General features: G+C 48.4%; 1 protein-coding gene across 2 annotated transcripts in view; it reads right to left on the bottom strand.

Moving 5' to 3' along the window:
• Positions 1-3,040: 3,040 nt before the first annotated feature.
• The window catches only part of SHC3 (SHC adaptor protein 3), a 137,366-nt gene continuing 112,803 nt past the window's right edge, over positions 3,041-27,603 (bottom strand). For both annotated transcript variants that reach the window (XM_032471120.1, XM_032471121.1), the window contains exons 11-13: positions 25,242-25,400; positions 21,729-22,024; positions 3,041-4,877 (exon numbers count right to left, since the gene is read on the bottom strand). In XM_032471120.1, the coding sequence (XP_032327011.1) occupies positions 4,749-4,877; positions 21,729-22,024; positions 25,242-25,400 (584 nt within the window). In that variant the 3' untranslated portion in view covers positions 3,041-4,748. The remainder of the gene's footprint in view (positions 4,878-21,728; positions 22,025-25,241; positions 25,401-27,603) is intronic.

Raw genomic sequence — 27,603 nt, 5'->3', positions numbered from 1 at the left:
AATCAGAGGGGAAAATCACCAGTGAGAGACAGGTAAGGACTAGCTGTTCACCTGGCGGTGGCTCTCAAAGTCCAGACCACCTACGGCCACCACCCTCTGTTAGAAATGCAGGTTCTCCAGCCCCATGCAGACCCACTGAGTCAGGAGCTCTGGGGACGACCCCGATGGCTCTGATGCCTGCCTTTCACCCCAGGTCTGCTCATGAAGGCCTGTCTCTCTGCCCAAGGACTCAGGGCTTGCTGTTCACAGGACCCGCGAGGACACTGGCCGGAAAGAGCCTTCTACCAGTGCTGCCCTGGGTGAGGAAGTGTCCAGCTCGCTCCCCGCCCAGCAGGCTAGCTCCGAAGCGTGTCCAGCCCTGCCTCCCGCAGCCCCCAGTGCAGTCAGTTACCCACGCCTGCTGCCTTGCGTGTCACGCCTTCCTTATCAGCTTCCCTCCCTTCCTCACCCCGGGGTCATCACCCTGAGAACCTGCGTCCACTCACAGCCTCTCTCAGGATCTGCTTCTGCGGAACCCCAAACTCAACAAAGGGATAGAAACACTTCCTTGTTCGTGTGAACCACTCACGCCTTTATGCATTTTGGGAAAAAAGATGGAGCATAAATGCAACCCAAGGAGGGAAGCACCACGTATCGTTTTCCATCGGGGGCTGAGCTTTCTATCCAAGCCCTAAAGGACCCTGATAAGTCCTGCGCTCTGTCCTGATTCAGCCGCTGACTGTCATCACCCTCTGGCAAGTCAATCAGCTCTAATTTCCTCACTGAAAAACGGGTCCCTTCAGCTGTACGCTGCCCAGACGCCCCCTTGCAGTGTCCTCTGGGGAGCAGGGGCAGTTCTGGGTTTACAACATGTGCCAGTAAAGGAGTTTCTCCATTTGTCTTTCCCAGAACCAACGGAAAGTCTCAGTACAGAACCAGAGAATATTATTCTGAAACCCACGGCCAGGATTTGTCTGTGTCCTGCAGTCTTTCCAGACTCTCCTACCCAGTTCCAGCCAGGCTGCCTCCATCCCCAGAAAGGCATTTTGGGATATGTGCTTAGCCAGTAAGAGAGCACAGATGTACACTTTGGAGAGTGAAGCATCCCGGGAGACAGCTGTCCTGCAGGCTTGCACATGGTCACCAGCCCCACACCCTCTCACGACAGGGACCGCACAGCCCTGCCATGCGGGCGGCGAGCCATGGCTCAGAGGAGCCCAGCACGCAGCTCGAGGCCACGTGATTCTGCGCGTGCCAGAGCGGAGGCTGCTGCCCGGGGAGCAAGGACCCAAAGAAACGCGTGACTGGCCTCCGCGAGGTGACTGACTCAGAGAATAAGGACCAGGACGCTAGTTTTAAAGTGTTACGTATGCAAAGGAGTCACCCCGGCATCACATCGACCTGCACGGAGAGGGCCATTGCAGGGAGCGGCCGTCTGCAGGACGGCAGGCTGGACTCAGCCAGGAGTCGGGGCCCTTTGGGGGCCGCGCAAGTGCTGTTCCATCCACTCCCCCAGGCCTGTCTCGCCTACCACCGTGTCGTTCCGCCCGCACACGGCTGGTCACTTTCTGCGCTCTCGGGGCCTGTTCGGCGGCCCCCCTCCATCAGGAGACCCCCAGCTGGGCCTTCGTCCGTCGACCCCCACACGTGAGACACATGAAGCAGAATCACTGCGCAAATAACAGCAAGGCCAGGCGGGCTCCGGTCCCCTGGCCTCTCAGATAGAAGAGGCCCGGGGGCGGCAGCTTGCTTGAGCCTGGGGCTTAGCTGGGGAGTTACATGAATCCGTCTCTCTGACTGTCCACCTGCTTCCACTGGGAGCTGCCTCGGGTCCCCTCGGTGGTCAGGCCGCAAAGCGGACTGAAACCAGGGACCCGCAGCCCCGCGGGAGGCCCCGCGGGCTCTGAGCAGAGGAGGCTGTCACGGGAGAGCACAGCTCATTCACAGAGGATGGTGCGGGGGGGGGGGGGGCGTTGGCAGGCAGACCTCCATGGCCACTTGGCCGAAAGGGCCATTACAGGACCTCTGGGCCCGCCTTGCTCTCCCAGCAGACACAGGGGCCTGGGGCAAGTGGCAGGGGGGCCTCGAGAGGGGCCGCAGGTCCCAGCGCACTCCGCGGGGCCGGGTGGCCGGCCGGGCGCACAGTGACCAGCCCTGGGCGGCCCTGCCCGAGACCGGGCAGCTCTGAGCCTGGGCGGGGGCAGCATCTGCACCTCAGTCTCCCCACCTGAGGGCGAGGCCGCGTGCTGCCCGGCACAGGGCGCCTGAAGGAGGGGATGCGACGGCCCCAGTGAGCAGTCACATGCTTTACGAATGGCAGGAAACCAGGACTCAGAAATTTCTGCCACCTGCTGCATCTCACATCTGCTCCGAAGGCCACAAAGGAGGGCCAGGTTGTCCCACTGGCACTGTTCCAGGGGACGCAATCTTGTAATCTGAGTTTAAAAATATGTATTTTGAATTAATATTGAAACAAAATCCGATCCCCCAATACTTTTAATTTTCTAAATTGATTCTCATGCAAAAAAAAAAACAAAACAAACCAAAACATATATCGCTTATCAGCACTGAGATCAACACCGACTTCAGAGCAGAGAGCTAGTGAAATTGCAGATGACCGTTTCTTACGGCCCCAAGAGAAAAAAGCAGATCAAACGTTGAAAGGCTCTTGGTTCTTAACTCTTGTTTCCTGCTTGCTTTGCCCTTTACGTGAGCATCTTGGCCTCACGCAGTGGGGCGTACAAGACTGTTGAACGAAGTCCTTTCATCCACTTGTGTATGTGTGTACAGCTGCACACAGAGAAGGATCATGCAACCCCAGGGAGGTCAGACGCTTATGTACATCTGCAGGGCTGCAGGGCTGCAGGCCTCCGAGAGACAGCGTGCCGGGCAGCTCTCATGTCCCAAAGTCTGTGTCACCACAGGGCAGGAGCCCGACCCAGTTGCTGCCCTGCGTCCCTGTTCAGTCCCCACCGCTTCTGGATAACTTGGAGCAGAATATCTGTGTGCACCTGACCCCAGGAGCACGCCAGGAAGGGGCAGCGTGGGCTATGTAAGTGTCAGACCTGCCTGGTCACTGGAGAACATCCTAGAAGACTGAAGCCACAGCCGACTGGATTCCTGGGACCCTCAAGGGGGAGGAACTCCACGGAAGGCCAAGACGAGGCCCTGGCCCTGCCCCGACCCATCCTCACTCAACAGCTCTTCCCTGTCCTCCGTCCCGGCCACACACACCCTGAAAGTGGACGCAGGGTTCACAGGCCCAGCATTCTAACTTGGAGGAAGTTTTTTTTTTTTGCTCATCAGAGTTTTAAAAATCTACCCTTAACTCCTCATCCTAGAAGCATCGAATGTACTGCTGCCCAGCGCTAAGTGTGCGGGCAGTGTCTCCGTGCTGCGGGAGGAAGGGGAGCCGCACGCAGTGGGATTTCACGGGACAAGCGCCAACGTTGTAGCACCAGCGGGAAGGTGCCAACGAATGAATGAATCGTCCTCTCTTTTAAAAGACATCTGTTAAAGCACATGGTGATCTCAAGCCAGACTGTTTTTTTTTTTTAAGTTATAAACGTCAACGTCCTCACACCAAATGAAACAGTAGGAAATCTGAGTATTTTATCTGGAAGGGAGGAGCCAGGGACAGGCGCGCACCCTCTCCGTGGAGCAGCTGGGAAACCTGTTGTAGCGACAAACAGTCACTCCACCCACTAACCTCTCCAGAAGCGGGACCTCGAACTGATCCCCAAAACTCCTGCGTCTGGCCCCTCGCTTCCGGCCAAGCTGAATCAGCCACGGCTGCTGGAACGTTCCCAGGCCTGACTCTAAGCGCGTGTCTGTACCTGTCTTCCCGGCACAGCTCCTGCACGTGCTTTGTCCTCTACTGAATGTAAGCGGGGCCGGGGGGCAGTTTCACTAGCAGGTCCTGAAGCAGCCTGTTAGCTACAAGGAAGTACAAGCCCCCAGCTGCCCCTCCACACAGCCTGGTTTTGTCATCATACAGGTAAAAACGAAGGAAGCCTTTACCAGCCAAGATCTTGATCAGTGAGGCTTATTTTATGCCACATGTGGCAGTAAGGTGAATCCCCAAGAACCCCTGGACCACCAGCCAGGGTCATGGGAGACAGCATCCCTGTGCTCAGCGCTGCCCGATACAGCCGGAGTGACGAACGCCTGCTCTTCAGTGCAGCGGCACGAACACCCTGGTCCCGGAAACGCCTTGCACGCTGGTGTGATGCACACAGCCTGGGAGGTGTCGCCAAGGAGGAGGGACAGCCGCCAGAACCAGCACTTCACAGCCCTTTCCATGCAGAGCTAGGCGCCTTATGCTATGATAATTCCAAGCGCTTATCACCGACCCTCCCGCCGCTTCTGTGTTGTGCTTAGTGGGTAACACCTGCCCAGTGGACTTTCCCTGTGGAATGGGATCAGTTGACTAACATTTTTGCCTGGACAACTACAGTCAAACTTTTTTTTTCGTTAAAAACAGACAGCACAGAACATTAGTCTTACATCTTTCTGGGTCTTAAAAAATATAAATATAGAGGGACAATTTGTACAGGCTGTATAGGTATGTACACCTTCATATGCACATGAGAATTCGGAACAAGTTTATGAAACTTGCATTTTAGGGAGGCTTTCCTCCTGGGGCGTTTGGAGGAAGCTCAGAGCCAGTGGGCAGCTGCTCGAGCTCCTGTGGCCCGATTACCCATCTACCGAGAAGAACTGAGTCCGCTTGACCCCAGGCGCAGTGTCAGGGCAGGGCAGCTGGTGGGTCACGGGTTCCTTCCCACCGGCTGCTGGAGGCAGAGCTCGCTCCCGGCGGAGACGATGGGCAGGCTGTTCTCCAGGTGGTGGGTGATGAGGTGGCTGATGCTGTCAAAGATCCTGTCCTTTGTCCGGATCTGCGAAGGGTGCAGGGGGAGGTTAGCATGACCCAGGGGCAGAGGAAAGAGAACAGAAGTGGACGGGCAGCCTCCTTAGGGACCCGGGGCTCCCCAGCCTTTCAGAGATGGTATCTGCCCAGTCCCAGGTCACTGTCACTGGCCACTCCGTTGTCTGTCCACCCTTCTGGGACTGAGCCATGACCGCCCCCGTCTTCAGCACCAGGGGCCGTGGTGAGCTCCCTGCCTCCCGCCAGCCTCCTCTCTCCTGCGCCCCTCCTACCCTCATCGGATGCATCCCAGAAACCACTGTACCACCCAGCGGCCTTTGCGCAGTGGTCTCCGGCCCAGGACGTGCTTCGTCCACCCAGGAACCCGGCTCAGTCTCCACGTCAGCACCGTCAGGCCGCCTCCCTTCCTCACCACGCTTTCCAGGCCGGCCCCCCGCATCCTGCACTCCTACCAGGAGGGAGCCCACAGCTGTGAGGAAGGCTCCAGGCTCCCCCTGGAGGGCGACCCTGGCTGGGATGCAGGGGCGGCGCTGCGCGTCCCTGGCCACCAGGTCTAGAGGCTGGTACGGTGCCTGTCCATGGACCTCTCCTGACCAGACGAAGGCCTGACATGGGCTGGGGGCGCGGGAGGAGCGCTGCCGCTTCCCTGTGCTCGCTGGGCTGTGCCCTGCTCCCGGGGGGCCGCCAGCACCCCTCCCCCCCCCCACCCCGAGCCAGTACATTCATGGCACAGCCCACACGTGGAGGAGGCGGTGTGAGGTCTGGCCAGGGGCAGTCTCCCGGTGTGCTCCGGACAGAGCCCCGGGGTCCTGCCCCTTTGAGAGGGAGCAGAGGTGGACAGGGAGCAGGCCCCTGGCAACATGCACTCACCCTCCAGGCCATAGAAGGCCCTCACATTGGGTCTGGGGCGCCTGGGCACCGCACTCTCTCTCCAGCCTTATCCCTGAGAGCCCACCCCTCCCTTGGGGCACCAGCTCTCCCCCGCCCCTCCCTCAGGGACCTGAGGGCATGTCTATAACCCACCTTACTTGTCCCAATGCTCGTCTTTCCTCAGGTTCTTAATCTCACCCCCCTCCCCTAATGTGGTTACTCTTGTCCCTCCCTCTCCATCAGCCCACCAACAGGATGCCCATCTCTGAACCTTCAGGCCAGGTCTCACCCTCTGCCTAACTCTGTGCTCCAGGGATGCATGTCAGAGGCCCCTGCCCAGGACATCGGATGTGGGCTCGGCCAGTGGAGGCCAAAGGCAGCAGCTAGAGCTTTAAAAAGTCAGGACGTTTTCCTCTCCTGGGATCCAACTCTGCTGCAGGACCCCCTCCCCACCCGTTTCTGTAAGCACCAGAGCCAAAGAGGGGCTTCCTGGGCCATGAGGTCCCCTGACTCTTGGGCATTGAGCCCCAGTAAGGATGTAACCTGATGGGCACATTCAGAAAAAACCTTTTTGCAAAATTTTCTGGCAACTTTCATTTGAGGTTGTTTAATCCTCCTGGAGCTCCTTAGAGTTCCCCACCCAGAAGGACCCCCTGGGTAACACGACAGCCCCCTCCTCGGAAGCTGAGGGCGCCTTGAGCTTAGTATTGTTGGGGTGTTGCCTTTACAGTGACCCCTCAGTCCCACTTCTTAATGATGGACACTCATTTATGTTCTGGGGCACTAGGGGAGGGTGGAGAAGGATTACGACCGGGAGGTGCCTCGGACGGCGCTGTAAGCCTGGGCTCACCCTGCAGTCACCGAGGAGCCTTCAGTAACCCCGTGCCCAGGCCGGCTCCATCAGGAGCTGCGGTGGGGCCCGGCACTAGTGTGTCCTATGTCCCCTCTGCGATTCCAACATGCTACCCAAGCTGAAGACCACTGGTCAGTGTTTCAGCAGCATGTATGCCGGCCAGTATAAATACACACATGTGAGCAAAGGCGCACAGAAGGGGAAGTCATGTAAAGAAATAGTTTACTTCACTCCTGTAAATACTGGCTGAAATTCTGGTCTGGCTCCTGCCCAGAGAACCTCACAGAGCTACCTGTGTGGACTCACCAGCTGTGTGCTGGAAATGACAACGGCTTTTGATTTCAAAAGCCCAGCAGCCCAGACAGACCTTGGACAGGGATTCAGGGATTCTGCTACATGGAATGTTAACCCCAGACAGCTATGTGAGGCTCTGCATAGCAAAACTCATATTAAAATGAGGCTGGAAGGCTTTGTTTGAGTCAGGCCACAGGAGAATAGACTAAAATATACATATATTAAGAAGAAAGAGCTGAAATCAACAATCTAAGCTTCCACCTTAGGGATCCAGAAAAGGAAAAGCAAGTTCAGAGAAAGTAAAAGGATAATTTAAAAATAAAATAATAAAAATGAGAGCAGAAATCAATGAAACTGAAATAGGAAATCAACACAGAAAACCAATGATTCCCAGAGCTAGTTCTTTGAAGAGATAAATGAAATCAATAAGCTTCTAACCAAGCTAAATAAGAAAAAAAGGAAGGAGACATAAATTACTAATACCAGAAATGAAACAAAGGGCCATCACGATAGATCTTACGAGCATTAAAAGGCTAATAAAGGAATATCATAAGTTACCTGAAGCTTTCCCACTGAGACCAGCAGCAAGGCAAGGAGGTCCCACCTTGCTACTCCTTTTCCACATCACAGTGGAAGACCTAGCTAATGCAATAAGCCAGGAAAAGGAAATAAAATGTACGCTGATTGGGAATGAAGGCATGAAACTGTCTTTGCTCACAGATGATATGATTGTCTATGAAGAAAATCCAAAGTAAAAAAAACAAAAAACAGTAAGAGCAACCAAAAAAAAAAAAAAAAAAACCTCTTGGAACTTAATGATTGTAGCAAGGTTGCAAGATAAGAGGTTAATGAGGTTAATACACAAAAGTCAATTGCTTTTCTATATATAAGCAATGAATAAGCTAAGTTTGTTAAAGACATGATAGCACTTATATTAGCACTCCAAAAGTGAAATACTTAGATATAAATCTCACAAAATATATGCACAATTACATGAGGAAAACTACAAAATTATAATGAAGGAAATTTTTTAAAACTATGTAAATGAAGAGATATTCTGTATTGACGTATAGGGAGATTCAATAATGTCAAGATGTCAGTTCTTCCCAACTTGATCTATAGATTCAGTGCAATCTCAATCAAAATCCCATCAAGTTTATATTGATAAACTTATTCTAAAGTTTATATGGAAAGGCAAAAGATCAAATATAGCCAACACAATATCGAAGAAGAATAAAGTTGGAGGACTAATAATTCTCAACTTCAAGATTTACTGTAGAGCTGCAGCAATCAAGGCAGAGTGGCGTTGGTGAAAGAAGAGACAAGTAGATCAACGGAGCAGAACAGAGAGCCCTGAAATAGACCCACGCAAATACAGACAACTGATCTAGAACAAGGACACAAAGGCCGCACAACGGAGGAAAGATCGTCTTTTCAACAAGTCATACCGGGACAACTGGACATCCACACACAAAACAATAAACCTAGACACAAGCGTTACACGCTTCACAAAAACTGACTTAAAATGGACGATGAACCTAAAGGTAAAATGCAAAAGTCTAAAAATATTGCAAGGTAGCACAGACGAAAACCGAGATGGCTAGGGGTTGGAGGGTGCCTTTTTAATGTATGACATCAAAGACACAATCCATGAAAGGAGGCAATGAAAAGCTGGACTTCGTTAAAACTAAACATGTCTGCTCTGCCAATGACACTGTCAAGAGAATGGGGAAGACATGTCACAAGTGGGAAGGAAACATTTGGCATAGACGTCTCTAATAAAGGACTATTATCCAGAATATACCGAGAACTCTGGAAACCAACAATAGGAAAGCAAACGACCAGATTTTAAAGTGGGCTCACGGTGAAAAAGAACATGAAAATGAATACATGTATATTCACGTGTGACTGAAGCATTGTGCTGCACACCAGAAATTGACACAACATTGTAAACTGACTGTACTTCAATAAAAAAATAATAATAAAATGGGCCACATCAAGACTATACAATGGGAAAAACCACCTCTTCAATAAATGCTGTTGGGAAAACTGGAAAGCTAAGTGCAAAAGAATCAGACTGGCAGACTGGCCTCTTTCCAATTTGAAATTAAGATGCCATCCAGGTCCTTCCTAAACCCAGTGGCCACAGTGCCAGGTCCACATCAGCCCACGGGACCTCAGTGCCAAGAGTTACACTTGGAATCTTGCACACCAGTTGCTTACACTTCCAATCAACACCTTGCCCCACATGAGCTCTCATTTTCCATCCAAATTGTGAACCTGACCTTGGATCCCTGCTCAGCTGGGGTCCTGGACAGATTTCAATCTACCCCTTCTACCCCGTGCATGCCCACCCCATCCCCACCACCAGCCATATCCAGGGTGAAGGGGACACTTTTGGGCTCCCTGGCCCCGGGTCCTTCTGGGTCTAGCTTCCCTTCCTTTCACAGTTCCAAGGCACCAAGAAGCCTGAATCATCTCTAAGTTTGCCCAAGAGTCAGTAAATTCGGCTTCTGACAATAGAAAAGAAAAAAGGTGGGAGGCTGACCATGGTGACCAAGAGGGGAATTCACAGGAAATGATCCTCAATCAGGGTTTCTTCAGAGCCAGGACAGGGAAGCACAGAAACACTGTGAACAGATTAGCTCCAAGCTCCCCCATGGCAAGACAGCACTGATAAGGAAGGTTCGATATCAAATACTGAGCGAGGAAGAGACTAAAATGTACTTGTGTGTTTTAATTTCTTTAATTTTACGTCTTTGATAGAAAATAGAGATGGAGGAACAGCTGATGTTTTATATCATTAAATGATTCTAGTTTTTAAGAGGAAAACCATGAGTAAAGAAATTCTAGTTTAAAATGTAAGGCTGAGTATAGGCATTGTCCTGTGCCGTCTTCATCAACCCCAGGGAAAAGACAGTAGAGGAATACACTTCGAAAGCGAAAGAGAAACCGGTGGACTGCCAGAGGAGGCTGTAACATCAGCACACTGTGGGCCAGTGGAGAAGATGGAAGCCTGTTGAAATAAAAGAGCGAGGAGGAGGGTGGCCTAGAATGGAGCGAGGAGGGCGGATCCTGCAGTTGAGGGCAGAGATGCGCCATGGTGGGAGGTTGAGCAGTTAGGCTGCCCGGAAGACTGCTCCGAGGAGGAACGGAGCCAGCATCTCCACCACTCCCTCCTTTCCCTTTGTCTCCTTACAGCCAAACTAGCATTTTACCTTCAGGGAAGAAGCCAGAGAATGTTTTTCCAAAGAAATTAAATAAAATGCCTGGGGAAACTTAAAGCTATAAGAAGGTAATGGTGATTCCGAGTAAAGTGCCCCTGGGAGGCACCCAGCCTTAGAGTCCAAGCCCCCTTCTCCTCTTCTCAACCTACTGTCCTCTAATCTGTCAGCAAACAGCTCCCTCCTCCTAATCGCCTCCATCCTGTCCCCACCCCCTGCCCCACCCACCACACACACTCACAGTCTCAATCAGCCCGTAGCAGCAATGCTGGGAAAGACTCCAGGGAAAGAGACCTAAATGTATCACAGCACAGGAGACTCACCCCAGGAAATCGATCCAGTCTCTTCTTCTTTTATATCTTTTATATCTTAAAAATGCCGTGAAAAGAAAAATCATGGTGAGCAACAAACACTTGACCCCAGAAAATAATTTGAAAAATAGACAAACTATTTAAAACAACTCATGTTAATAACATCAAAAGTAAAAGTATACTTTTCTTTTAACCATTAAAAAGAACAAGATGCACAAAAAAAAAAAAATCAGAAGACAACAAATTTTCCTTTAGAAATTTAATACACAATTTATAAAATTTCATATATATAAAGTTTGGAAGGTCATCAAGGAACGCTTTTAGAACATAGAGCAAATTTTCAAAGAACTGGAAACTTGCAGATAAGATGAGAAAGAGGGTCAGGCCAAGAGTCCCCTCAACCGGGTGTTCCAAAAGGAAGCCATACAGAAGGCAAGAACTTATCAAAGAAAAAATACGGGGAAATTGGTCTGACGTAAGAAAAATTAAAATTTTCAGAGTGAGTCGGTTCATCACATCCCTGGGAAAAATGAATGAGAAAAGGCACACACTTAGATTCATAACTATGTCACTGAAGAAGATAAAGAAAAAAGAACACACTAAAAATGTTCAGGAGGGAAAGAAAAAGGAACCCACAAAAGACCAAGAATCAGAGCAGCCGCGCTGCAACCAACCCTAAAGTGAAGCCAAGCAACTTAAAAATATTTTCAGACGCGTCGGGATGAGAAGGTTCACGCCCGTGCGCCAGCTTGGAGGAAGCACCCCAAAGAAAAGTGCGTGAAAACCACAAAGGAGGAAGACACAGTATGCACAACAGGCTGAAACTCGCCCAGGACGCCGCTGAAAATGTGTCCTTAGAACGATGGGTTTGCTTTAGAAATCTGTTAAGCCCACATTAGAACAGGAAATCAGACTGTCTTTATGTGTGTTCCAGAAATAGATGGAATGAGCTAGATGATAGAAATAACATGGTGAGGAAAACTTAGGTCTCTTGTCTCAAGAAGAAAGGCAATTAGAAACTTGAAGATTAACTTATTTTAAAGTAATTGTATAAAATAATATGAATATAATGTAGTGTTGGGCCTCAGACAGAAATGTAATATCTGTATAACATTCTTGCCAATAACAGCACAAAGGAGGTGGGGGGGGGCAAAGCTGCATCAGGCTAAGGAAATAATGTCAGAAAGTAAGGTAATAATTACAACAATGCATTGTTGTATTAATAGATTTAATATGTATAACAATAATGCCACACAAAGGGGGTATGTTCTCTGACCAAAATGGAATGAAACTGGGAATCAATAGCAGGAAAAATGTCAGAAGCTCACAAATAGGTAGAAGTTCAACAACAAAATCCTATATAACCAGTGAGCTAAAGAGACATCAGGAGGGAAATAAGAAAACATTTTAAATAAATGAAAAGGAAGACACAACAGTCCAAACTTATGGAATGCTGTGAATGTCCATATTAAGAAAGAAAAAAATCTCAAATCAGTAACATAACCTCCCACCTCAAGAAAAAAGAAGAGCAAACAAAACCTAAGACAAACAGAAGAAAGAATCAGGGGATTTGAAAATAGGACAATTAAAATTACTGAGTTTCAGGAGCAAAGGACAAAAGATTGAAGAAAGTGAACAGAGCCCAAAGGACCTGTGGGATACCAGAAAACAGACAACTTATGCATTGTCAGAGTGCTAGAGGGAGAAGGAAGAGAAAAAGAGAAATTCATTGAAAAAAGTGACAGAAATTTCCCCAATTTGATGGAATACATAAATATAAACATCCAAGAAGCTCAATGAACTCTAAGAAGGATGAATGCAAAGAGATCTACACCAAGACACATTATAATCAAACTGTCAAAGCCAAGGACAGAGAGAAAATCTTGAAAGCAGCAGGAAAGAAGAGACGTGTCATATACAAGAGATCTTCAATAAGACTGTCAGCACATTTCTCATCAGAAACTCTGGAGGTCAGAAGACCGTGGGTAAATATATTTAAAAGTGAAAGGAAAAGAACCCTGTCAACTAAGAATCTTACTTCTGACAAAACTATCCTTCAAAAATGAAGGAGAAGTTAAGACATTCACAGATAAACGAAAGTTGAGGGCATTCATTTCCACTAGGACTTGCCCAGCAAGAATGCTAAGAGGAGTCCTGCAGGTTGAAACGAAAGCCACTGGACAGTAACTCAAAGCTGTATGAAGAAATAAAGATCACAGAAGAGGTAAAACCGTGGGCAATTATAAAAGCTAGTATTATTGTGACTTCAGTTTGTAACTTCACATTTTGCTTTCTACATAACTTAAGAGACTATTGCATTAAGATTGTTAGTTTATGTGTTTAGGCACACCACGTAGAAAGATGCAATTCTGGAACATCAGCAAGTGAAAAGAGTGGGGACAGGGCTGTAAAGGAGCAGAGATTTTGCATGCTACTGAAGTTAAGATGCTACAAATGCAAATTAGAATGTTGTAACTTTAAGATATTAAATATAATCCCCTGGTAACTACAAAGAAAAGAGAGAGAGAAAAACACTAAAGGAAGTGAGAAGGGAATTAAGACATTTCACTGCAAAAAATCATCTAAACACAAAAGGAGAGAGTAATGCAAGAAATGAAAAACAAGAAAGCATACACATATATGTATTTTATAGAATACAAATAGCAGAATTGCAGAAGTGAGTCCCTTCTTATCAGTCATTACTTTGCATGTAAATGGATTGAACTGTCCAGTCAAAATACAAAGATGTGAAGCACAGAGTTTTTAAAAAGTGTTGAAAGATTCAATTAAATGCTGTCTACAAGAGACTGATTTTTAAATCCTGAGACGCAAACAGGTTGAAAGTGAATGGACGGAAATTCCACGCAAACAGTAAGCCAAAGGGAGTGGGCCTAGCTCTGCCAATGTCAGACAAAACAGACTTGAAATCAAACAAGTTTACAAGAGACAAAGAAAGACGTTCTATACTAAGAAAAGTTTCAATACACCAGAAAGATAGAACAGTTATATACACTCGCACATCTAAGAACAAACCATCAAGATATGTGGTGCAAAAATGCACAGAATTGAAGGGAGAAGTAGTTTTCCAGTAGTCGTTGACGACTTCAGTACCCGACCCTTAGTAATGGTAAGGAAGGGAACAGAAGACTTGAACAGCACAAGACACCAGCTAGATCACAGACCATACGCAACACTCTCACCATGGAATGTACACTGTTCTCAAGCACACGTGGGATGCTTTCCAAGACAGACCAGTATGTTAGGCCACACATTAAGTTTCAATGGATTTTAAAAGATAGATATCACACAGGGTACCTCCTCTGACCACAGCAGGATGAAGCTAGATATTAATGAAAGAAAACTGTAGAGCTTTAAACATTTACATTAAAAAAACTAGAAAGATCTCAAACCAGCAACCTACCTTCACAACTTAGAAATAAGAAATGAGAAAAAAAAAAAAAACTAAGCAGAAGGAAAAAATAATAATGATTAGAGCAGATGTAAATGAGATTGAGGAGAGAAACACAGCAGGGAAAAGGCAATGAAACCAAAAGGTGTTTCTTCAAAAAGATCCACAAAATTGACCGATCTTTAGCGAGACTAAGAAAAAAGAAGTTTCAAAATTGCTAAAATCAGAAATGAAGTGGCAAGATTAGGACTGATTCTACAGAAGTAAAAAGCGTGTAAGAGTTCTGTGAACAACAGCTGCAAACTGGATAACCCGGATGAAACAGACAGATCCCTAGAAACACAACACCTACCGAGACTAAGTCACAGAAAGTCAGAGGACTCACACTTCCTGACTAAGAGCTCACTGCAAAGCCACAGTCACCAAAACCGTGTGGTGCTGCTGTGAAAACAGCCACACAGGCCGAAGGAACAGGAACAGCGAGCCCAGAGACAAACCCTCACGCACACGGTCACATGGTTTTAGGCCAGGATGCCAAGACCATCCACCGGAGAAAGAACAGTCTTCACAACAACTGGCGCTGGGAAAACTGGCTATCCACATGCAAAAGAATGAGGTTGCACCCATAGCTAACACAACAAACAACAGCTAACCGAAGTGGATCGAAGCCCTAAATGTAAGACCTCAAAGTTTCAGAAGAAACAAAAGGCAAAAGCTTCAAGACCTTGAATCTGCCATGATGTCTTGGATATTACACCAAGCGAACGGGCAACTGAAAAAAATACAGACAAACTGGATTTCATGAAAATGTTTAAATGTGATGCATCAAAAGATACTGTCAACAAAGTAAAGAGGCAACACAGAGAATGGAAGAAAATATTTGTAAATCATATTTTTAAGAAGGAATTAATAACCAAAATATGTAAAGAACTCCTAAAACTCAAAAATTAAAAAAGCTTAAACAACTCAATTAAAAAATGGGCAAAGAACTTGAACTGACGTTTCTCTAACAATATTCAAATGGTCAACAAGCACATGAAAAGATGCTCAACAAAACTGATCATTTGGGAAATGCAAATCAAAACTAATGTGAAATAACGTCTCACATCCATAGGAAAGCTACTATCCCCCCCCCCAAAAAAACCCAGAAAATAACTGTTGGCAAGGATGTGTAGAAATTGGAACCCCTGTGTACTGTTAGGGGAACATAAAATGGTGCGGCCTGCTGTGGAAACACGTATGATGAGTTCTCAAACAAAATATGAAAAATGAATTCCCACATGATCCAGCAAATTCACTTCCGGATATATACTTAAAAAACTGAAAGCAAGTCCGGATGCGATATCGGCACCCTTGTATTCACAGCAGCATTGTTCACAGTGGCCAAAACGTGGACGCAGTCCAAGTGTCCGTCAGCTGATGAATGGATACGCAAAACACGATATATTCATACAATAGAATATCATTTAGCCTTAAAAAGGAAGGAAATTCTGACACAGGCGACAACGTGGATGAAACTCGAGGGTATGATGCTAACTGAAATAAACCAATTACAAAGAGATATATACTGCATGATCCCACTTACGTAAGGCACTTAGAGTAGTCAAAATCGTAGATACAGAAAGGGAAGTTGCGGCTGCCAGGGGCTGGGGGGGTGGGAAAGGGGGGTTATTTCTTAACGGGTATAAGGTTTCAGTTCTGCAAGATGAAAAGAGTTCTGGAGATGGACAGAGGTGGTGGTCACCTAACTGTATGAAAACACTTAATATCACTGAACTATACACGAAAAAGTGGTTAAGATGGTAAATTTTATATCATAAATATTTCACCACAATTTAAAAAAATTGAAGGAGGAAAAAAATAGGCAAAGGATCTGAGCAGACATTTCTCCAAAGAAGAGACATAAATGGCCCATAAGCATGTGAAAGGACGCTCAACGTCATTAGTCATTATGGAAAACGCAAATCAAAACCGCGGTGGTTTACTGCTTTACACGCACTGGAGTGTCTAGAATCAAAAAGCCAGGTGAACCCTCCATGCAGGCAGCCAGCAACCCCCCCCCCCCCCCGCCCCAGATCAGGATGCAGCGACGCAGGCAGCAGGATCTCCGCGATGGTTCAGCCGAGATGCGTCGCCTGAACCCAGTAATGAGAAACGTCAGACAACCCGGGCTGAGAACTGCTCCAGGCTGCAGGAGAGTGAAGACACGGGGCAACTAAATGCAGCTCGTGATTCTGAGCTGGATCCTTTCGAGACAAAGAACCTTCTGGGGGCAACTGGTAAAGCCCCGGTCAGGTGGGGAAGGCCCTTGTTTGCAGGAATTCACACTCGAGTACTCTGCGGGGTGTTGGAATATCTGAGCGGCTTACCGTCAAATGATTCTGAACAAAAATGGTTTTTGTGCTATGCCTTCAAAAGATACCCCCAAAAATGAATGGGGGTGAGACACAGGTGCATCGAGACGGGGACACTACGGGTAAATTCTGCAGCCAAAAACAGGTACGTGGGAATTCATATGACCATTTTCTTTACTCTTGTGGGTTAAAGACAGAAGACAGACGAGGACAAAGGGGCGAGGAAACAAGGGACCAGCAGGGCGCCCAGTCCCCCCGGGAAGGGCAGGGGGTCGTGAGACACGGTTCCCGTTGCGGATGGAATCGGGGAGAGGCGCTGATGACTTTTAAGGCACGAAAACAACCACCAGAGAAAGTAAAACGCTTGTCGGAAAATGAAAGAAGTGGCGAAAATGAGGTGCTCCAAAGAGTTTCACAGGGAAGATCGGGAAATACTGAAACATGACATCAGTGAATAGCCGTTCAGGCACTTTGGACGAAACCTTGCGGAGAGCCTGCTTCTCTCTTGGAACCGGGGGTGGGGCGAGGAGGAGCGCGGGGGGCCTGTTACTCTGCATTAAAGCCTGTCTGTAAAACCTTATTTGTTTATATCTGGGGCTGTTACATTGACAGGAATCTAAAAGATACACTGTTGAGACAGCCTTGTTGGTCAAGAACTCTCCATGAGTCATTAAGATTCTTCTGCCTCTCTTGGGATCAGGTCGGGGCTAATGGACCGTGAGGCAAGTGACATGTGCCGCCTCCCCCGTGAGGCTGTTGAGAGCTGCTGCGCTGCGCTCCCTCCCTCCCTTCCTTCTCCACAGGGACGAGGCCGACCCAGGGGATGGATGCACCCGCCTCCCCGAGCCACCCAAGCAAGGGCCAGAGAGGCCAGGAGGCCACTCAGCACACACAGGCTTAATGTGAGTGGGGGCTGAAGCTCTCACACTCAAGTCAGAACTTACCTTTCGTTTGTCACAGCAGCACAGCCTAGACTGACTGGGACAAGGGGATTTAAAACAACAGCAGGGTTTTATTATGTGGAGGGATCGGGGACTTTCTGTTTTCCTAATTACCCTGGGAACAAAATAAAACCCTAATAAATGTGGATGTTGGACGGTAGTCGGTGTTTGGTGATCTCATGAATGCGCAAGCCTCTGTACGTGCGCTCAAGCCTGTCATAACCCGAGACCACGTCACTGAAGCCCACGGAACACGCAGCCACGCGTAGCAACGGCTTATTCGAACGCAAGCACGGTGCCCACCTCGCTGTGCTGGCCTGTCAAGGCCAAAGGAGTGAATCGATGATCAATGACTTAGGGGAATGATTTCAGACACAGAGGGCTGAGTAAGTGATTCTGAAAGATGTTGAAAAGAAAAAAAAAGGGCGCCAGACTCCATCCCTGAGGCTGTTCTTACAGACGCGCTCACCGGCCCCTTCCCAGCCGCCGTGATCCAGGCTCAGTACCTTCAGCATCTCCCCGGGAGCTCAGGAGCCCCGCCACAGGCTCCCTGCCCCCCACATTCCCAGCTCGCCCCGGGCACCCCCGCCTTGCACAACTGGGAGAGCATGGAGGTTGGTATACGCCGGAGTAAATTTAGACCCAGGACTCTTCTGCATCCTTATTTCTCTGAGTAATCAGCTCTGCCAAGTTTCCCCCTTTATAGTCAGGGACCCACCAATTACCATGAAAATCAGAGGAATAAATATTGAAAAGAACGTGTTCGCCTCTATTTTGGTGTCCTCACAGCAAGGAAGCGGCATTGCATTTTTAATTGTCCTTCATTTCCATTTTCTTTTCCAGTTAAAGCTATCCTCCATGGCATCAATTAAGCTAGGTAATCAAATCCAGAAAAAAAACCCAAAGGACAGTGACTAGTAGGTGTGATTTACGCATTTCCCCACCATACTGCAAATTTATCCTCCAAAATGAAAGCTGTCTACGCGGTGCAGCCTGGGGGGCTTCTGGCTCGCTCGGTACGCCTGGTCTGACGTAACTTCCTCCTGCTCTTCTGCGTCATCTCGAGACTGGTGTGTGAATATATAGCCTGTCATTAACAGTGTGTGTCTTTTAAAAAATCATCCTTTTGTCTGTAAAGACTGAGTGAACAGAAAATGAATCAGCTTTGGTCTAGAAGAAGGAGTCATTTAGCTAAATTTTAACTTTTCATTTTTAAAAAATACATAAAATTTTCAGCTGAACTATTTATGTTCTCCTAGAATGGCTTAGCTATTTTCTCCCCCCCCCCCGCCTTTTTTTTTTAAATGAGCACAACTGAATTAATAGGTGGCCAACGTGAAAGGAAAGAAGTCTGGAATGATTCTGTGACGCAAACCTTATTTTCTGTGACCTTAGTTTTTGGTCAAGACCAAGCAGGATGCACCATCAGAAAAATCTACCTGCATGAATGACTGAAAAATTGTGCTGAACACTGGAATTTGACACAACATTGTAAAATGATTATAAATCAATAAAAAATGTTAAAAAAAAAAAAAAGAAAAATCTACCTGTGTTAATTCCCACATTCACAGACTTTAGGAAAAAAGTCACAGTGTTATCTCAAAAGCTGCGGAAGAAGCATTTGATACAGTTCAATATAAGTACGTGATAAAAGGAATTAGGTATTTGGTATGTATGTTAATGAGAGCAGAGATTGTCATTTTCACTGGTTCATGGACACATCCCTGGAGTAGTCACTTGTTGAGTGAATCAATGAATGAGTGAATGAAGACCTTTAAGCTGAGAAGGACAGTCTACCAAAAGCTTACATCATCCTTAAAGGAACAAAACCTCCTTCCCTTTCGAGTTGGAAACAAGACAGGGGCTTCCTCTGCTGGCCAGCGCTCAAAGGCGCCCTGGTCCCCGCATGTGGGAGGGCCACCTGCAAGGCGTGGGACTGGGGAGCCGGAGACCAAACAGGCCGTGTGTGCAACGGCATGACCTGCCGCGCCATTAAAACTACTGCAGTCAGCAAATTTTCCAGGCACAAGATCACACTGCAGTCCTCTGCCTTCAGCAACAACTACTGAGAAAAACTGATCAAAAATAACATACCACTTACAACAGGAACTGAAACTAGACACTCTAGGAAATAACCTGACAAAGGAAACAGAAAACTTTCCAGGGGCAGGAGGGTACAGCTCAGTGGTAAGTGTGTGCTTAGCATGCAGGAGGTCCTGGGTTCAATCCCTGGGACCTCCTCTAAAAATAAATAAATAAACCTGAACCCTACCCCGCCCCCCCAAAAAAAACTAAAAAAAAAAACCCAAACTTTCAGAAAGAATTTTTTAATTCTGACAAAAGACACCTTAAAACTAAAGAAGTGGAGACTTATGCCATGTTCATAGATGTGATGATTTAATATTGAAATATGTCAGCTGTCCCCAAATTGATCTATAAATTCAGTGCAAGTCCTATCAAAATCCCAACGTGTATTTTGGGTGACTTTATAAACTGAGTCGAAAATCGGAGCAAAGAATAAAGGTCTGAGAATAGCTCCGACAGCTAACAAAGAGGAGAATCAAGAAAAAGGACCCACAGGCCCCCAGATACTAAGACAAGTTAAAGCCATAGTGAGCAATACGGTGTGGAACTGGTACAGGGACAGACAGTCAGAGCAACAGGACAGACAGAGATCTCGAAACAGGCCGGTGACACAGAGAACTCAGTGTGGGGTGGAAGGAGCCTCACTGCCACAGGGAAGGGATGAATTATCTGGTCAGTAGGGACAGGGATGCGGCTCTCTACACGGAGACATGTTTCAACGTCGGGTCCCCACCTTGTATCATCTTCAAAAGTAGCTTCAGTTGGATTTGAAAAATAAATGTGAAAAGATAAATCTCTAAAGTCAATAGGGGAAAATATAGAAGGGCATACAGTGTATCTGTGATTTGGAGGTGAGAAATCTTTTAAAACTCAAAGCTATAAATCACAGAGGAAGTGGTATGGCTCGGCAGTAGCCCGCATGCCTGGCGTGCGCGAGGTCCTGGGTTCAATCCCCACCCCCTCCACTAAAAATAATCATAAACAAAATAAATAAACCTAATTACCCCCCCAAAAATACTATAAATCATCAAGGGGAAAACTGATGGATTCAGCTACGTTCCAAAAATACAAAGACTTATTTGGTGAGGATGTCACAGACACAATTATCTGATAGAAAGTGGAAGAGTGCATTTGGAGATTCTATGACCAAAAAAAACCCTCAAGAAAATCAGTAATATTAGAAGAGAAACATGCAGGGGGGAAGGAGGAACATCAACCGTATGGGGAAACCTGTTGATGAAGCGTGATCAGTGGCTTGCACAGCAAACGAGGAGACATCACTTTACTCCCCAAACTAGACAGACAATGCAAGGAGGAGGCGGACAGGCGACCCTCACGCTCTGAGGCTGTGCATGTCGGCAGCCCAGCCACTCTGGAAGCAGAAGCAATCCCAGGCGAAATCAAGCGTATCTATATCCTGGGACCAAAACTCCACTCGTGGGAGACGCCCCAGAGACACCGTCCCGGGAACAGGGGTGAACAGGCACGAGGTCTGCAGTGGCTTCTGTCTGTCAGTCCTTCCCGAGACAGCTCGGGAAGGGACGTGCAGACCACGTATCCGGGGAGCCCCAGATGGCCCACCCAGGTGACAATCCAGTATACAGCAGGCACCACTGACAGATGGCAAAAATGTGCACCGAAGGGAAAAGGAAAGAAGCGATTTGAGAATTTGAGGTGTGGTTGTCGCAGGTGGCACCGCCTCCTTCCTCAGACACGCACAGCTGACTCACGTTCAGGTCCCGCTGGAGACTAAGTGCTCATCCTCACCAGCCCAGGGGAAAGGCCGTGTTCTTAGCCGCTGTGGAGGCGGCTCTGCCTGCCTCCTTGTTTCCACTGGGAAAAGGATTTTAAGCAGTAATCCTGCACTGTACTCAGTGGTTCCATTAGTGTAATTACATTCATTCAACATAATAATTCCTGGGCTGTGCCGGGGTGAAGCCGGATGTAATTACTGTCTGGAGGATGGGCTATGCAGTCAAACCCGCAGAGTTGCGGGGACACAGCCGCACAGCCAGGAAGAGCCAAACCCCCCGTCACCAGGCAGCCTTCTGCGTGGGAAAGACAGAGACTCAAGAACGGGGGAAACTTCCTGCCTCGCCACGTCTCACCACTTGCAAATAAAAACCTGTGGTTCAACTTTTAGAGAGATTTGAGGTCAGTGTGTAAAGCCCAGGACCCCTGCACGTCTTTGTCCACTGTGAACGTGCTTGGAAAGCAGCCTTTCTCAGTTTTTGTGCTTATTTTAGAGGACGTGAGAATGAAGCCTTTCACCCTGGACCCTGGTGATTTTCCAACTGTCAGGACTTGCACAGGGTGGCTCTGGACTGGCTCAGGACTGGCTCTGGCCTGGAAGCATCGAGGCCTCCATGACCGCTCTCCAGGGTCCTGAAGGGGTGACCCGGGACTCTGCGGGCACATGTGGGCAGAGGAGGGCAAGTGGTCTCCCTGCGCCGCGACCCCGGGGGGGGGGGGCTGTGGGAGGGAGGCGGCCACTGCGGCCACACTCCGCCCCGCGCTCACCGTGCCTTCTGGGTCCACGAGCAGCAGGTGCTTGGCCTGGCCGTTGTGCATGCCAGTGAGGACGAAGGAGCCGGGGTTGGTGGCGCTCTTCCTGACCAGGAAGTCTCCATCCGTCTTCAGCAGCCGCTCTGCCTCCTTCCTGCTCATCTCCCCCTGGTACCAAGGCTCCGCTCTCAGCTCTTCCAGCATCCTGGCATCCGGGGCCCTGGGTGAGACGGGGCTGATACACTCCACGGAGGCCGCCTTACTCAGCACAGGCCCCAACGGCTGGTTCTTGAGAGCGTCTTCGAAAGGCTCTGCCAACGACAGTTGCCAGCGACAAGTCAGTCCCAAGAAGAGCAAATGACAAACAGCACAACGTGAGAGCTAGAAACGGAAAGGCAACTTCTCCCAAGAAAAAAAAGGAAGGCGAGAAAAATGACGGGCTGGTAACATAACGAGACTTATCCGAACAAGCATCTGAAAGCACAGCCCAAGTCTCGGCGTGACCCTTCCTGATGAGTCTGCTCTCCCAAGACAGCTGGGCATTGTGTCTTGTGCCGAAGACTCAAGCACACCCTTAGTCTAACTAGTTAGAATGACTTCATTTCTGCACGCCCCGAGAAGCCATGCATATCGCACGCCATCTACTTTCTCTGGAACATCGGCTAGCCTCTTCAACAAATCTGTTCTTTTCTGAATAAAAACCTGCCAATACAAAAAAAAAAAAAAAAAAGGAAAGACAAGTTGCAAGGTTTTGATTTTGTTCAAAACCTAAGCCCAACCCAACAAATGTTCCTTCCAAAATCTTTGTACTAGGTGAAATTTTTTCAAAGAGAAGACTGACATTCATTCGGTGACTTTTGCGTGACTTGCTGCAGGCTGGGAGCTCACCTCCCCTTGACCTTCATGTGTCTCCCTGCAGAAAAAGGCTCTTGTGTGAGTGTCTGAGCTTGAGCCTGACTTCATGCCCTTCAGGACACACTTCTCCTTGCAGGGCATCAGGCAATGGTAAGACTGCTGCTCCAACAGCAACAGATATCAGCAGTAAGAGAGCTTGCCAGGCACGTCTAACTACATCTTTGGTTTCCAAACAAGGTAATAGGTACAAAGCACTCTGAAAACTGCACTCAGAGCTATGCAAGCGCAAGGTGCTGTGATGGTTATTGAGGACCACACTGCTAACCCAGCACAACGCAAGCACCACAAGAGCAGGGATGGTTCCTCCTGGGCACAGCTACCTCCCCAGAGCCCAGCACTGCTCCCGGGACAGAGTCTGCGCCCTGTGAATATTCAGTGAGTGCTGCAAAATAAGACCAGTTTTTTCAGGTTAGTAGGGAATAGGCGGAAGTGAGGTGAATAAAGGAAACCAAAATTCAGTCAATTTCACACTTGTTAAATCATTTACAGATGTGGGGAGAAAAAGGTTAAAACTATTAGCTAAAATTATGTTTGCGGATTTTCTCTTTTTGTCCTACTTTTTCCCTGATTACCTGGAATTGTTGAAAATTTGTACCATCACCATCACCACAGACCTCATCACCACCATCATCATCACCATCACCTCAGCCCCACCATCAGTGTCACCATTATCACCATCACTGTCAACATTGTCATCACCACCTTCATCACCAACACCACTTCACCATCTCACCCTCATCACCACCATAACCATCATTGTCATCGTCATCACCACCATATCGCTGTCCTCACCACCGTCACCACCATCATTACCACCATAACCATCACCCTCATCGTCATCACCACCATATCGCTGTCCTCACCACCGTCACCACCATCATTACCACCATAACCAACATTGTCATCGTCATCACCACCATCACCACCATCATTACCACCATAACCATCACCCTCATCATCATCACCACCGTATCACTGTCCTCACCACCGTCACCACCATCAGCACCACTGCCACCATCATTACTGTCATTATTATTTAGCTAGAGTGGTTCAAGATAAACACAACATGCTAGATTTATTTTTCCATCATTTTCAGCAGATACCAGCCTCTCCACAGCTCTCTCAGCTCTCTGTCTCCCCTTCTCTCATTTTGGGAGGAAGAGTAGAAACTGACGGATGAGAAAAGGGTGGCTCTGGTTTTTATTTTTCCCATCTCAAACCCCAGCCCAGTCTAACTCTGCCCAGGCTCTGGGGCCAGGAGTCACTGGTGAACTGATGAAATTAGACAGTGAAAGCTGACCACAGATACAACTGCTCCCCTGAAGGCAGGAGATACCATTACAGCTGGGCAGACAGAGGCTCTGTAGCTTGAGGCCACCGCCTCCCTCCTAGGCCAGTTCCACATCTTTTTTTTTTTAACGAAGAGATTGGATTGGATCCTTCCACAGTTCTTCTGGCTCTGGTGGTTTCTGTGAATCAGTGGGAGCCTGGTGTCTGGGAACCAAAGTGGCCGAGGAGAAACAGACTTACTGTCACGGTGCGGCCTATTCATAAGAGCCCTCCGCTCTGTCCTCACCCACACGCAGTACCGAGTGTTGGCCCAGCCGTAAAGTTACTGAACCTCTAGGATTAAAACAGCCATCATCATCATCATAATTAATAATAATCATAATGTCTACCTAAGGGACCACTGAAAAATTTAAATGCAATAGGAAGCACCTAGCCACGTGGTAGAACCTCAGTAAAAATGCCAGGCTCCTCTCCCTCCCTCTTCAGCCTGTAAAATTCTCAAGGAATTTGAGAAAGAAATTTGGGGACGTAGAGCTGTTTGTGAGCTTAGGAAGCGCTTTCAAAAGTCCTTAACAACAATTTACACTTTCACGAACCAGCTCACGGACGGTTTATTTTCCCCAGTCGCGGTGGCACACGTCACACTACGTTGCCGTCAACAGCCGTTTTGGGTCACTCTTCTTGGCCTTCGTTCTGTTTGTCATCAGAGTGCGTGTCACTACTCGCAACACAGAGTGGCTATTTAAACTCTATGTCTATTTCATTTTCCCGTGTGACCCAGCAAGCAGAGTAGTGTTTGACCCACGGTAGGTGCTCGGTGGGGAGAAGGAAGGGGAGAGAGAGGGAGAGAGAAGGGAAGGGAAAACGGCAGTGTGCGTGCAAACCAGGGGCACATCACAGTTTCTTGCGTGTGTGTTGGTCTTGCTCTGTGAAGACAGGGGCCAAGCCACCTCATCCTGGCACCTTAGAAACCGATGCAGTATTCGGCACGCAATACCCAGTTGGCGTCCGAGGGAGTAAATAAACGAATGCATTTCTGTGTGTTTATCATTTGTCTCAATACACGGCAGAGCTTCAGGAGGAAAGTCAGTCACAAAAAGACGGGGAGGTGGCTTGGCCTCTGGACTGCAGAGAAGGTTGGAATGCCACAGCAGGGGCTGGCCACGCTCAAAGCCTTGGAAAGCCCAACCATCACCCAGAAAAGTACAGCTAATGAGCACCACTCACCAGAACCCTCTAGCAGAAAACCCAGTCATCGCACACATTTCAAACAAAGATGGTGTAAAACACAGGGGGAAAAAAAGGCAGCAAATGGAAACGCACTCATATCGAAGAGGTCTCTCCTGGGGCTGCTCTCTGCGCTGCTGCCGGCGGCCGGCCGGGCCTGCCGCGGGGCGCGCTGCGTGTTGACGTAGGCGGGGGCCTCTCCGGCGGTGGCCACGGGCGATCTCCCGGCTGGCACGCTGTAGATGTCCAAGGCCCCTGCAACGAGAAAACGGCCCTCTTGCCTCTTCTGACGGAGCCGCTGCTCACGCTAAGCCACCCGGCGCTTCCCAGAGAAGCGCCTTCGGCCCGCCCGTCGGACATCCTTCCTGCAGGTGCCCGTGGGTTAAGTCCCGCACACCCTCCTGTGCTCTGGGCAGGACGCCCTCCACTCCTCCACGCCAAAACGGGACCTCCCAGCCCATGACAGTGGACGCCCGTGACAGTTAGGAGCCCCAGCAGGACTCGGGGTCCCTGCGGCCCGGAGCCGGGAAGGCAGAGGGGCCACACCTGCGGCCTGAAGCTGCCTCGGGGCCCTCTTCCCCTTCACAGAAGCTCGAGGTCAAAGTAACCCAGCGGGAGGGCAACAAGCCTTATTGTAATTGCTCTTTTTTTAAGTGCAGACTCCTGCTTCGTCAGTGAACTCCATCAGCAATGCAGTGCGGGTGCTACCACCCGCCTGAGAAAGCGACTTCCTAGCGAATTGAGACTCCTTCCTTACAAAGCAGAGTCAGGCTTGTGGCTTCGTGGGGCTCCTCGCCTGAACCAGGGTTGGTTCCGGGCCTGAGCCGGGGGCTCCCCGCCTGTCGCTGCCGGGGCAGTGAAGGGTGATGCCCTGCTCGGGTCACTATCGGATGCCCTGTGCAGGGTGGCTGTTTATAACACGCTTGCACAGACGTTCTCAGGATCGCCTGGTCCCGCTCACGTCTCTGCAGAGAGGTTGCCTCTCACACCCTGTGGGTGGCGGGGTGTTGAAGCCCGCTCAGTCCAGCTAGCCAGCCTCAGTTCAGGGCTTTTAGAGACACGCTCCCGAGAGCCCGCTGAAGGACTTTTGGCAGCCCCTCTGTCTCCGGCCTGTCAGAGGGAGAATGCAGGTGTCCTGTGGAAACTCCTTCGCTGAGGAGCGTCTCCACAAAGTCCTGAACTGCGCCTGCTGCTCTCCCAGGCCGTGGTTTCTGTGTCTCACAGCCCGTTCCTGCGTTACGCTCTCTGCCTCGGTGGTGACTCTCTGCGGTTCACACGTTTGTATGGACTGCAGAAAAATCAGTCCCTAAGAAGAACTTTACAGACTAATTTTTAAGAGGAGAAGATCGAAAGCCCATGGAATAAGTTGCTGGTGGGTCTTCCCACTTCGGACAAGGCAGGCGCTGGGTCGGGGGCAGGGAGGCACACCGTGGTGGTTCCCAGAGTCCAGTTTCATTTAGGGGAGACGGCTGCCAGCAGACTAATAAGGGACACTCTTACTCGTTCTATGGAAAGGATATTCAGTGCTTTCAGATGAGAGCCAGAAGTTGATGGACAGTCATGAGTCTCAAGTCCAGCCCAGGAACGTGCGTAAGACTCGTTCCGCCCTGGTGAGTTTTTCCCAGGGTCTGTTCCTGATTGGCCGGAGTAACTTGAATATAAAAAAGGCCTCGTTTTTAAGTAAACCTGACAAGTTTCTCAGCAGGGAAATATCTAATGTCAGTATTGTGTCTCCTTTAGTCCTTAAAAGTTACTATGTCTATGCACACGATTGTATATAACACTTTTTAAAAGTCTGGTTTTTACTGACGGGCAGTTGATTTATAACGTTCCAGGTGTACAGCAGAGAGGTTCAGTGATGCATATATATACATTTTTTCAGATTCTTTCCCATTGTATGTTATTATAAGCAATTGAATTTAGTTCCCTGTGCTGTACAGTTGTACTTCCCTGTTTATCTGTTTTATATTTAGTAATGTGTTTCTGTTAATCCCAAACTCCTAGTTATTCCCTCCTCTGCCCTTTCTCCTTTGGTAACCACAGTTTGTTTCCTATGCCCGTGAGTCTATTTTTGGTTTGTAAATAAGATTTGTATCACTTATTTTAGATTCCACATATAAGTGATATCATATGATATTTGTCTTTCTCTGTCTGATTTATTTCGCTTAGTATGATCATCTCTAGGTCCAGCCATGTTGCTGCAAATGGCATGATTTCATTCTTTTTTATGGCTGAGTAGTATTCCACCGTGTATGTAATGCTTTTTAAATATATAGAGAACAAAGATGAAAACATAGTTAAAAAGTACCTCTAGCAAAGTTATAACTTTAACTTGCTATTTCTATCCTATTGTGAGGTAGAGCCATGTGGTTTATTGACTGGGCTTTATGATTTATTGACTGGGCCAGCACAGGTGGGTCATCTGTCAGCTGGGTCATCTTTCAGCTGGGGCAGGCAA

The sequence above is a fragment of the Camelus ferus genome, chromosome 31, assembly GCF_009834535.1.
Source record: "Camelus ferus isolate YT-003-E chromosome 31, BCGSAC_Cfer_1.0, whole genome shotgun sequence".
Lineage (NCBI taxonomy): Eukaryota > Metazoa > Chordata > Mammalia > Artiodactyla > Camelidae > Camelus > Camelus ferus.
Note: the sequence above shows the minus strand (reverse complement) of the source record. Positions and strands in the feature narration are given on the sequence as shown.